We start from the raw sequence: 13105 nt of genomic DNA, 5'->3' as shown, positions 1-13105 counted from the left end.
ATTGATTGATTTTAAATTAAAAATAAACTTTCACTTAATTAATTTTTGTTACATTATATTGTATGAGAAACGTTGTATGTGTAGTATTACTTGTTAAATTAATATGATACTCAAATAACAAGACTCTTCTAGTATTGGGCCCATGGGCCTATCTTTTGTTGGGCTCAGCCCAATTAAAACCTCAGTTTTCTCCTTTCAGGGACACACTCACAAGTCACAACAGAAACACTACCACCAAAAAAAGGATTTCACAGGTCTGTTTTATCCGTTGAATTGTAGTAAAACTTACAGTAAAAGCAAAAACAGAAACCCTAAATGGGAAGCACTGCAGTGGAGAATCAGAAAAGTGCCGAAGAGCTCCAGCGAGAGATCGACGAGCTCCATCGCCAGCAGCGAGAGGTCCTTCTTCGTTTCTTTTATCTGTTAATTTATCGTTTTAATTTTATTTTATACGTATTTTAATTTATTTTTGGATTTTCTGTTCGTTGAATTTGTAACAGATTACTGAGAGGCTTCGGGACCCGAGAGGACTCCGTAGAGGAGCCTTTTCTGGTGCCGGCCCTCGAAACCTCGCCGCCAATGGAGTCCGCCAACGTGGCTTTGTTCGGCCGGTAATTACTTAATTTTTTTTTTATGCGCACGTGTTAAGAATGTGTAATGTTGATGAGGATGAGTTAAGTTAGTTTCAGGCTGATAGGACTGACGTTGAAGATCAACCTCTGGCTAAAAGGAGACTCTTGTCGGCCGTTGTTAAGGTTAGGCCTAGCACAATTCTTATTATGTTGTGTATTTCTTTAATTCAAACATTTGCTCTATTGTTAATTTCATTTAAAGTTACGGTTTACACAAGAATTAGAGGTGGAATTTTCTTCGGATACTGTTTACTTTCTTGTTGAGATTTTAGAGTGAAGCAAAAGGAACAACAGTTAAATTAAACAAAATTGTATTTTTCTCGACTGATTGATTTGCTCAGTTGTTAATTTTGTTGAAATTTCCAGTTTGTACAAGAATTAAAGGTGGACTTTTCTTCGGATATTGTTTTCTTTTTTGTTGAGAATTTAGAGCAGAGAAAAAGGAACGACAGTTAAATACTTAAATTTATAAGAAAATTTATTTTTGCGACTGATTGGGTATTTGGCCTAGAAATACAGAAAATTGTGATTGTTTGGTTAACTAAATGGAAATCTTTCTTTCATTTTTCCTTAAATTTTTTCTTATTCACATTGGCAAATTTAGAATTAGAGATTAATTTACCGTGTTTTATTTGGTTATGAAGTTGGAGGATGGAGAGATAACTGAGCATGCAGGGGCAATGAAGGATGCAGGTCAAGAAGGAACTGGTGCAGCTAATCAGAGTGATAGGAAGCCTTCTGATTTGCAGCATGGGGGCTGGTCCAGAAGGGACGGACATCAGAAAGTTGCAAAGGTGGTAATTTGATATTGTCTCTTGTTTTGTTGAAAATTGTATTTCTAAGCCTATATGTTTTAATGCTTCTGATTTTTGCTTTGTTTATAGGATAATTCAATGCCACTAATGGAGCATTTTCCTAGGGTTTTGCCAAAAGATGAGGATCCAAGCTTGGTTAATAGAAATAAGAGAATGCTGGGACAACTTTTGGGAACTTTGGAGGTATGTGTTAACATTTGCTTGAGCTTGTTTCCTTTTTATTGAAGCTAGATTTACTTTAACATGGAGTCTGCTAGGAAATATCTGGTTCAAGTTATTTATTGGAAAAGGTCATTCTACTGCTCTTTCCCTTATGTTAAATTATGTGAATGTTTTTTTATATTTACAAAAACGATGTATCACTAAAAATGTCTGAAAAACTGAGAAAATAATAATTGGTTTCTAAATGTGATAGTCCTTGACCAATACTGCCCTAATTCATGGTTTATCAGATTTTTAGTACCATAGTCCTATCCACCTTATTGACCTCATGCTTGCCATTCTAATAATCAGTACTCTTTTATGAATTCTTTTGGATGATTGCATGGTTCTATTACATGTACCTATATTGGTCTCTCGTTTTCTTTTAAAAAGTGGTACACATTATAATGTGCAAATAGCTACAGCAATTGAAAAAGTTACTGATAGATGGGAAATTAGAGCTATAACTCAAAATGTTAATAAAAAGACTTAATTAGTGAGATTAGTAGGTTTAATCTGAGACACTCATATTGTTTGTAGCATTATTCAAATTCGTATACACAGTCAAATTTACATTGATCATTGCTCCATTGTTGAGTAAGACACTATCCAAAATAGATACTCTTGAGACAAGTGAAAATGTCCCATTAAAGTGGAGCATACAACATCCATACCATTCGCATTTTTGATGTTATTCAACATATTTACTCCCAACTAATTTGAAGAGTCTATCATCTAAGGATATGGTGAAGTATATCTATATATATAAATATATATATTGATGGTGATATTGCACTTCTTTTCTCTTAAGAGCGCTTTGACCTCAACAGGAGGATTTCTGTTTTTGTTATATGTATATTTTGTTGATCTATTGAGAAATGTCTATCTTTCTTTAGGCTCTTCTAGGATTTTTCAAGGTTGGGCAATTTGTTAAGTATTTTGTAGAATTCACTAGCTAGTGCTTTTTAATGGTTAAATTTTTGTTATGAAGGGAGGAGAAGACATAAACTTGGATAAAAATCAGTCGAATTTTTTATTCCATGAAATGAAGAAAATGATATATTATATATAAAAAAATCATGAAAGAGATACGTGAACAGGGATTCCAAGAAAGAACTTGACAAGGTCTGTACAGAGTCGGTGCAAATTCTTAATGAAGTTCTTGAGGGCCTGTTCAATAAATTTATTCAATCTTTGTCTTTAATGATCTTTTATGCAAACTGGGAATGAATAATTTCCAAATAAAATTATTGAAATTTTCTTTTATTTAGTTTTGCATTTTTAAAACAGAAAACATGTGATGAAACATAAATAAACAACCCCTAAAATGCTTCTACTAGATTCCATTTTTCTATGGAAATATATTTACAGTTTAGTGCTAAAGTAAATGTTATCTTTTAGTTTGTAGTTTTATTCCTGGTGACATTATTGTCATTTATTTATTTATTAATTTTTTAATTTCTGCCAGAAATTCAGGAAAGAAGATATGCAGCTTTCAGGAACAGAGGCATACAGGCAGAGGTCAAATGCTTTGCAAAGAGTAAGTGTACACGACCCTATAACATCATTCAAATGAAAGTAACAATTAATTGGTGAGAATTTTCTTAAGAGGTTTTGTAAGGATTTAAAAATTATTGGGGCACCAATAAAATGAAGTATAACCCAGTTTTGCTTTCTTAATATCTGTTGGATGTGTATTAGGTTGGATATATTATTTTTCATGCTAATTTTGAATCATGGATAAGAGTGTCTTAGTAGTATCTGCTTTTAAGTTGTAAAATTTTTTGGAAACCTAGAGTTTCCAAGTGAAACCGCTTGATTTGTCCGAACTTTCTTAGGCTGAGCAAAGAGCACGTGAAGAAAGTGAAAGGCTAAGGCTACAAGAGCGTGAGCAAATTGCAGAAAAGAGGAGGGGAGATCTGGTTAGTTTCTAATTATACTACTTTTATTTATATTAAAGAAGCCTTAAATGGATTCATTTTTTCTGTTTGCTTAAAGCAAGTGAATCTTTCTTACTATTTGTTTTTCACGTTTCTGCTTCAGACTCTTAGGGCTCGTGTTGCAGCCAAGGCGGAAGAGAAGAAGTTGGAATTGCTATTTCTTCAGTGGAGTGAGCACCATAAAAAGCTTAGCAATTTTATAAGGTATTCATCTGTTTGACTATATATATTAAGGGTGTTTTGGTTTAGAATTTAAATGCAATCCTTTGTATTTTAAGATGAGTGAAACTAGAAATTTTGAGAAAATGTGTTTCATTGAAATGTTTTCTTAAGTAGTTTTGAGATACAATCTTAAAATAAAGAGTAAAACCAGAAAACAAATAAAAATCGATTTCTTTATTTATCATAGTTTTTAGCTGTGAAATTAGTTTTTGAAAATTATGTTAGAACTGTTTTCAGATATTTTAAATATTTAGGTAAAACTATCTAGATAAAACTCATATTTTTGAATTGTATCTTAGTGTTTTTAAAATTACTTTCAGATCACAAATCCCAGCTCTAGTATTTTCCACCTGACTCGAATCTTTCTGTGGATTCATTTTTTGCTGCAGGTTATTTTTAATTTTGGTCCAAAAGTGTCCATATTCACAATTTTATTGAGACGAAGATAAGTTTCTGTTCATGTTTACAGTAGTGTTAAAGCTACTAAATCAGTAAATGCTTCCTGCAGAAGTTCAGAGTTTTTTTTTTTTTCTAAATTATATTTTAATTTTATGATATAAGTTTTGATTTCTTGCGGATTTTGAATTTCAGGACCAAGACGGAGCCTCCAATTTATTATTTGCCTGCCAAACCGCTGGATGAAGATGCAATTTTACTTGAGCAGCGTAGGGAACAGGTGACTTTCCTTCCAATTCTTTTTTTTTTTTTTAGTATATCGCTGATGTTCACCAATAGAAGGGGCTAAAGTTTATTTAATGTCAACTTCTGTGCCTGTTTTCTAGTATGTGGCTGATGTTCACCAATAGAGGCTTAATGTTATGAAAGATGGTGTCTTTATATATATTTTTAATTAACCAATCACAGCTTTATAGAATGGCAGGGATCTGTGTATAAGCATTGTGCTACAATCATTGCACTCTTTCTGAAAGAGTTCCCTGCAAAATGATTGTTTGGGGAAGATGGGCAGTTGTGTCTCATTTTTCGGCCATTGAGAACTACAACAATCATCTTCTGCACATCACTCTTGAACCTGTTTCTCTTAGTGTGAGTAGGAAGCTTAGGAGATGTATTTATTGATGGATTTAGGCACTACAACTGAATTTTTAAACGTTCTTGGGCTTTACTATATGGGAAGCAAAGTTAGAAGAGTTGGATCTCATGCACCACTTCCTTCTGTCTCGTTATTTTGTAAGCAATGTTTATAATATTCCGTTAAGACTGATTTAGGCACTATAACAGCTGTATTGAATTTCCAGGTAGAGGTACAGATTAACGTACATTTGGGATTATAACCTGAACAGTAATCATTACATCTAGATTTATAGGGAAAATCTCACATCTCCATTCATCAATTCCTGTAAATTTCCAGGAATTTTCAGAGTGGAAAGCTGCTAGGAGGGAAGAACTATCCAAATATCAGAAGCAAATCTCCGAACAGTATGTTGCGAACCTTGAGAAGGAACTGGAGAGGTGGCAATATGCGAGAAAAGCTAGGAAAGCAAACAATGATATTTTGAACTTGCAGGAAACAATGGACAAAGAATTGGATACTCATAGGCTTGAGCATGGTCCAAAGTCAAGAAAGATTCTAGGTCGTAGCAATAACGAAGATGACGATGTGGAAGATATCAATGTCGGGGAGGATGACATGATGGATGATGTGCTGGATGTTGACGATAACAGGAGAGTCGATGAATCTTCTAAGCTAGAAGCTGGTAATAGCAGCCCACATCCTGAAAATATAGAAAGCAGTAACTGAAGCCATTCCGTCACGCCTCTCTTTGAAGTTCCTATTAATAAGACTGTTGTATCTTTTAGCTATTTTCAGGCAGTTTTTCTTGTTTTATTACCTTTAGTTTATTTTCCATTTGCGTTAAATTGTAATCTTTATCAGTTTTGTGTGTTTTGGACCAACTTAATTATTTCTCTTAATATTTAACATGTTTTATTGCCTCACTTCAAGAAGAAAAGGTGGCAAAAATTAGCTTAAGATTTTGATAGATATAATTTTGATTGATTTACTTTCACTACTTAGAATTGGAGATGCATTAAATCCCATTGGGTTAGGTTATTATTTGGTTATTTTCATTGGATTTGAAATGGATGTATTAACCAGTGTTCTAAAACTCAGCCCGGCTGGTTGAACTGATTCAAACGGAACTCAGGGCCTTCATCGGGTTAGGTTACAAATTTTTTTATTCATTTAAAACCCTAGAAATTAGGTTATTAATTCGTGAACAATTGAAGATTGGGATGTTAAGGCTTTTGAAGGGGAATGGTTGGTGAGTGGAATGGTGGTGACGAGAAATTAGGTCATTAATTCGTGAACACTTGAAGATTGGGATGTTAAGGCTTTTGAAGGGGAATGGCCGGTGAGTGGAATGGTGGATACGAAAGTGATTCTAGTGAGTGAATCGATCGGAAATTGCAAAACTAAGTCGTCGAAAAAAGTCCATTGTTGTCAGCAATTGGGGAGGCTAACGGGGAAGGGGTGAGATGGGTTTTGGTTAGGAGGCTGAGGGGTGTCTTTTCGTGGTGATAGGAGTGTTGTCGTCACAAACAGACCCTATTTGTCTACGTCGACAATGGTGTTTGGGGTGTTTTTGTAAGATTTTAAACCTATAAGGACTTATAATGTTTAGGGTTATTTTTTTGAATTTCAAAACTTTGGACACCTTGGTCAAACTAGTCAATGCAAGATCCGGTCACTTTGTTGGGTTTCACTTGGGCTTGGGTTTTAAACACTAGTATTAACTTAACTAATATAATTTTCAGACAAACTTAGAAATATCAAATAATTTATTAAAGAAATCAAGACGTGTGATCATTATGCTATAACCGAGTTATTCTATTCTATCTCTTAGAAATAAAAGAACTTGAAATCAAAATACTTAATAGCATGGCGATACATTTATATAAAACTTCTATCCCAAGCACACGCAATAGAGCCATCGACAGTTAAGTGAAATCTAATCAACAAAATAATTTGATTTATAGACAACATAGTTGTGGTAAAAGTCGTAATGCCAAATAAATCATTATTGCAAGGCATAGAAAGGGAGGTCATAAACGTCTATATCGTAAAATTGATTTTCGATAGAATGAAAAAGACATGGTAGAATCGTAAACATACAATACAACCCTAATAAAAATACATACAATTGTCTCATACTCTATAGGAATGGTGAGAAGAGATGTATTTTACATCCCAAAGGGGGCTATTAAACTTATATATATAACAAATTAACAAATTAAAACTTGATTATGTTGTTAATATTACATTTCTCCTAGCATTAATTTGCAAAAGTTATAAGATTAAACATTGCAAAATATATTACAGTAAATCTTTGGTGCAATTTCATTAATCTACTCTATTTTAATCATTTCAACCGGGCTAACGCCCCTACACCCCTTGTAAATTGCAAAATTCCCTTACACCCCCAAGCTTTAGAAACTATCAACAGAACCCTTGCTGTTTATTTTGGTTTTGATGAAAGGTAGAACAGTCTGTTACATCTTAAACATTAAAAAACATCATTAAATTAGCTGAAATAAAAATCAATAATGCTACATTTACACAAGTGCTTACACCATTTTTTTTACTCCATTATGTGGCATATGCCACCTCAGCTGCCACCTTCCCTCCAAATTTAAAAAAAAAAAATCTGCAAAAAACCCAAATTTTCACCTAAAATTTCAAACACTAATTTCTCTAAATCAGTTTCATATCTCCCGAAACAAAGAAACCCAAAAATTTCTCCAAAAAATCCTATCAACTTTGAAAATCCAGCNTTTTGTTATTAATTGTTATGTATTTTGTCATTTGATATGTAAATACAACATAATGTTTGGATTTAGACTTTGAATTGTTGTTAAATACTTAAATTGTGTTAAGATTGTTGTTGAATTTGAACTTTGAATCATGTTGGATAGTAATTAAGTTGTTATTGTCTTATTGAAAAATAGAAATCTAAAAAAAATTTGTTTTTTTTAAAATGTGCTAACGTCATCATGATGTGTGATGATGTCACCGGTTCAATCAGCGGTCTAACCGGTTGAACCGTGACCCGACCATCAAAACGGTTTGCCCTTCGGTCTGGTTTTTAAAACAATGTCATCGGGTCAGGTTACAAATTTTCTTATTCATTTAAAACCCTAGAAATTAGGTCATTAATTCATTAGCAATTGAAGATTGGGATGTAAAGGCTTTTGAAGGGGAATGGCCGGTGAGTGGAATGGTGGTGACGAAAGTGATTCCAGTGAGTGAATCGATCGAAAATTGCAAAACTAAGTCGTCGAAAAAAGTCTATTGTTATCGGCAATTGGGGAGGTTAACGGGGAAGGGGTGAGATGAGTTTTGGTTAGGAGGCTGAAGGGTGTCTTTTCGTGGTGATAGGAGTGTTGTTGCTAGAAACAGACCCTATTTGTCGATGTCGACAATGGTGTTTAGGGTTATTTTTTTGAATTTCAAAACTTTGGACACCTTGGTCAAACTAGTCAACGCAAGCCCCGGTCACTTTGCTGGGTTTCACTTGGGCTTAGGTTTTAAAACACTAGTATTAACTTAACCAATATAATTTTTAGACAAACTTAGAAATATCAAATAATTTATTAAAGAAATCAAGACATGTGATCGTTATGCTATAATCGAGTTATTCTATTCTATCCACTGTTTTAAAAACCGGACCGGACCGGCCAGTCCAATCGGTTGGACCGTGAACGGTCACATGTCCGGTTCGGTTCACTCTCAAAACCATTATAAGCATTAAACCGTTTTAAACCGGTTAAAAACCGGATAATATTACTAAACCGTCGGTCCAACCGGACCGACAGAAAAACCGGTCCATATTAACAACCTAAATCCTAAACGCGATGCAGTCTTCTCACGCCCCTTTCTCGTCTTCTTCAATCTTCAATCGTCAGTTCTTCTCTTTCTCCGTTTTCCTCACGAAAATTTCTAAGCAAACTCTCTGTTCTTTGCGAAGATTGTAACGGTTTCAGCTCTGTCTTCTGTTCTCTCTGAAATCCCACCCAAATCGCGTTTGAACTCTGTGAAATCGACGACATCTTCCTCCTTCACCGGAAATCGACGACGACAGCTCCGTTCCTCGCTGGAAATCGACGGCGATAGCTTCATTTGTTGACGATAGCTCCATTCCTTGTTCCAGGTACGCCATTCCTCGCTCCCTTACATTTTTAGTCTGAAATTGTTAGGGTTCTTTTGTGTTGAATGAGCAATTGATTTGGGGCTTTTTGCTGGGGTCTTTCTCGTTGTAATCTGGGCAGATTTGTGAGAGGGTTGCGTTTCATTCTTGATGTGTTTTATATTGAAGAGAAATGGAGGAGATGATGATGGAAGGATTCTTAGGGATTAAGACGGTTGAAGTTTGATGTGTTATAGTTGTAATCTTGCACCGATTTTCTTAAAGAAACCATTATCAAATTGATGACGGTGATCTTCGAAATTGGAAGGAAGGTCTCTGGAATATATTAATCAAAATCCACCGCTAGTTGTATTATTTTTATTTCAACTAAAATCAAATTAATTATAGTCTATGTGTATATTGAATTTAATTGGTCCATGAATATGTAAATGATCAAATCAGTTCTGTTAAAAAAAAAAAAAAAAAAATATATCAAATTTGTGGGCACAAATAAGAAAATGGAAGTTTCTTAATTCCCTAGTTTGATTATGTAGTCTCAGATATTAGGGATTAAGATGATGGAGATGATGATGGGAAACTTCAAAACTTTGTTAGAATGATTTGATTTATTATTATGAATGTGAGAAACATTATAGGCAGCATTCAAACATACATTAATTCAGCACAATGTTACTTAAACATACATTAATATAAATATATAATTAATTAAAGTAGATTCTATCACTATGATGATTTCACCCATCAGCCACCTTCACCCATTTCTGATTTACAATTGTACACTATTTTTTTGGTTTTATCTGTTTAAAACATGTATGAAAGTCAACTTTAGGTGGCGTAACCTGGCCAAAAAAAAGAAAGCACAAGGGTAGAGCTAACAGTGGTTCAGAAAATAAGAGAGAATTTTGTCATTGATTATTTTTTATTTGGCTTTCCATTGATTCTATCGTCATTTTATATCATATTTCGAATGTCCAATCCATTGACTTTTTAGTCTTATAACTAATAATGTTATCCCTTATAGTTTTGGACTAGAGTGTTTTGTTTCTGTATTTTTCTGATATCTGAACAGTCCTTTCCATTGCACAAACAACTACAAGACATTCATTAACTAAGACTAATTCCCCTGGAATGGGAGGAGCAAATGCATGCTTTACAACAAGGCTGGAGCCCATTAAATGCATTTCTTTTAACCACCCCGTTCAAATTCAGCTGAATAAAGAACATCTTGTTCTTCCAATTAGCATAAGCATCTTTTAAGAAGGTGGGTGACACTCTGCAGCTTAGATACTAAAAGTATATTCCAAAGAGATAAAAAAAACTCACTTTAATTCTTTATGTATAGATTCACAAATGGAACATAATATTTTCATCCTCCTTATTTCAGTTTTGGCATATATTTAAGATGGAGCTGGTATTAATATAAACATACATTGCATCTTTGCTCTTTGGCTTTACCAACACAGAAGTCATTATTATTGAATACAGTCATTTCTTTGGTGCTTTATGGATGAATAGTACTGCATGCATTGGTCATTCAGAGCCCTGGTGTGTTTGTTTTTACTGTTTTACAAAATTCAAATGCAAACACAAATACGTGATTATGTGATTCTTTTGTTTGCAATTTTATTGTGTGATAGGCAGATAAAGATTAAAAATAGACAATGGCAGCANTAATAAATTTAGTTGATCCCAATGTTATGACTATAGAAAATTTCCTTATTCAATAGTCAATTGAAATTAAGTCAAAAAATCCCTCCCCAAGTCATGCCTGCATTCTTCATTGCACGCAGCTTTCCTTATGTATAACATCGAAAAATCTCTTTCTTCCTGATTCAATTATGGGTTAAATATATAATAGGATAATGATATGTGCCTTGGTTATAAATTGGTTTAAACCATGGATTAACTTTTAATTTGAAATAAGTTTCATGGGACCCAAAAGTTCCAAAAATTGAAAAATGACCCAAGTATATAAATACATCATTATCTCCACTTTTAACCTAATTTTTAGATTGAAAAATCATCTCACCCTTTAGTAAAAAAATCGGCCATCTCTTTCTCTCTTGATGGTGGACTTTTACTTTGAGGAATCTTTCATCTCCGTTGAAGATACAAAGTGTTGTATAGCTTTAAAAAGGTAATCTTTTACCCTAAAGGTGTGATTGGTTAGGGCTTTGGAGAGATAACTCCACTAATCTATCTTTAATTCTAGACATTCCCTAGTTCGGTTGTCAAGTAATAAAAGATTTTGGTAATATTTCAATACCAACAGTGATTACTATGAGTTAAATAGGGGGCAATCAGATTACCTCCTCAAGGGGTGGTATTTAAAGATTACTGGGGTAATCTTAATTTTATACCCATTTTGCCCTTAATTAAATACTATTCTTGACATAATTGCCCTCAAATGTCTACCAAATAACAATAACCCAGACCCTTTACATTTTAGAATTTAGCTAAAACACCCCAACCACAAAAAGTTTAGAAGTTAACAAAATATCTCCAACCACCAAAGACCACCGTCAACCACTAGCCACCATCGTTGGCCACCAGAAATAGTCGTCATATAAACGCACGACCGACGGGATCTAGTCGACCGTGCACTGTTTTGGCTGTTTTTGGTCAGATTGAAGGCCGAAAACGGCTTTGACCAAATCCACGACAATTTGGTCGACCGTGCGCTGTTTTGGCTATTTTCGGCCAAATTAAAGGCTGAAAACGACCAGAATAGATCGACCATTTGTGGCCATTTTTGACTAGATCCACAATGATCGGGCTATTTTCGGCCTTCACCTTCAATCTGGCCGAAAACAGCCAGATCAACATGGATCTGGCTAGAAACAGCCAAATCTTCGTGATCTAACTGTTTTCGGCCAGATCCATAGTGATCTAACTTTTTCGGCCTTTGATCTAGCCGAAAAGGCCAAAACGATGCATAGCTGGCCTGATCTCGCCGGTCGTGCTCTGTTTTGGTGACTCACGCCAATGGCCGGCGGTGGTCTTGTGTGGCTGGGGGTATTTTGTTAAAATATAAACTTTGTTGTTGGGGTTGTTTTAGCTAAATTCTCAAATATAAGTGCTTAAAGGAATTTTAATAATAAAAATATTAATATTAATATTAATATTAACAATATTATTAATGATATTAAAAAGGAAGAACAATTCAGTAAAAGCCTCTATCGATAATATTTTATTCTTCCCAACCAAACATCTTAATAACTATACCCACTAATCTAACCAAACATATTGGTATAACATTGTCCTGTAATCTTCAAGGTAATCCTACCATTTGAGCAATAAAACATTCCCCGAACCAAACGCACCCTAAGGGTATATTTGGTTCAGAGAATGTTATATTACTATAAATGTTATATTAATAGAAAAATAGATTACCTTGAAGATTACTGAAAATATTTAAGGAAGTATGTTTGGTTAAGTTGGAATAAATTGGTGGATATGTTATATTAATATGTTTAGTTGGAATAAATAAATTGGTGGGTATGTTATATAAATTATTAAATTGCCCTCATTTTTAAATATTAATATAATATTATTTTTTGAGTCATTTCTTTTAACTTCCTACATTTCAGATTTAGCATAAACACCCCAACAACCAAAAACGTTTAAAACTTAACAAAAACACCCTCACCCACCCCCAAGCCATTGCCGGCAGCTAGCCACCATTGCCGATCAACGATGGAATGGCGCACAACCTACAAGATCTAGCAGGCCATGCGCCGATAAAGCCTTTTCCAACCAGATCTGGCTATGAAAAGGCCAAATATTTGGTAATGAAACGGCCAGATTTGGCCGTTTTTAGCGGATCCATGGCAGAAAACGGTCTTACTGACACACGACCGGCTAGATCCGACCGGTCGTGTGCCATTCAGTCACCAACCGACGATAGTGGCCGATGGTCAGATCTGGCCATTGGCTGACAGCTAGCGATGGTGACCAGATCCGACCACCATCCTTGGGTCATTTTTTTAAAGTCCAAGAGTATTTATGTCCTAAAAAATTTGTATATAAAGATAAAATAGTCCATAAATATATTTGTAAATTAATTTCAAAATAAGGATATTTTTGTCCAAAAATTTTATTAATAAGGGATAANTTCACTAATAGAAATT

The 13105-nt window shown here is 34.3% G+C and overlaps 1 protein-coding gene and 1 non-coding gene across 3 annotated transcripts; both read left to right on the top strand.

Annotated features, from left to right (window-relative positions):
• Window positions 1–221: 221 nt before the first annotated feature.
• Window positions 222–5766, top strand: LOC116117827 (pinin). 2 transcript variants are annotated; one of them, XM_031403837.1, is made up of 10 exons: window positions 222–399; window positions 501–611; window positions 690–755; window positions 1277–1426; window positions 1517–1630; window positions 3117–3188; window positions 3487–3570; window positions 3692–3792; window positions 4402–4486; window positions 5180–5766. In XM_031403837.1, the coding sequence occupies exons 1-10, from the start codon at window positions 316–318 to the stop codon at window positions 5567–5569; spliced, it is 1257 nt and encodes a 418-aa protein (XP_031259697.1). In that variant the 5' UTR covers window positions 222–315; the 3' UTR covers window positions 5570–5766. The 2 variants fall into 2 exon arrangements, with proteins under 2 accessions (XP_031259697.1, XP_031259696.1); XM_031403836.1 differs by having other exon boundaries at window positions 684–755.
• LOC116117834 lies at window positions 4684–4831 on the top strand. Its single transcript, XR_004126045.1, has one exon. It is a non-coding gene; the product is annotated as a small nucleolar RNA snoR135 (small nucleolar RNA).
• Window positions 5767–13105: the final 7339 nt, after the last annotated feature.

The sequence above is a fragment of the Pistacia vera genome, unplaced genomic scaffold (genome assembly GCF_008641045.1).
Source record: "Pistacia vera cultivar Batoury unplaced genomic scaffold, PisVer_v2 Contig823, whole genome shotgun sequence".
Classification (NCBI taxonomy): domain Eukaryota; kingdom Viridiplantae; phylum Streptophyta; class Magnoliopsida; order Sapindales; family Anacardiaceae; genus Pistacia; species Pistacia vera.
Note: the sequence above shows the minus strand (reverse complement) of the source record. Positions and strands in the feature narration are given on the sequence as shown.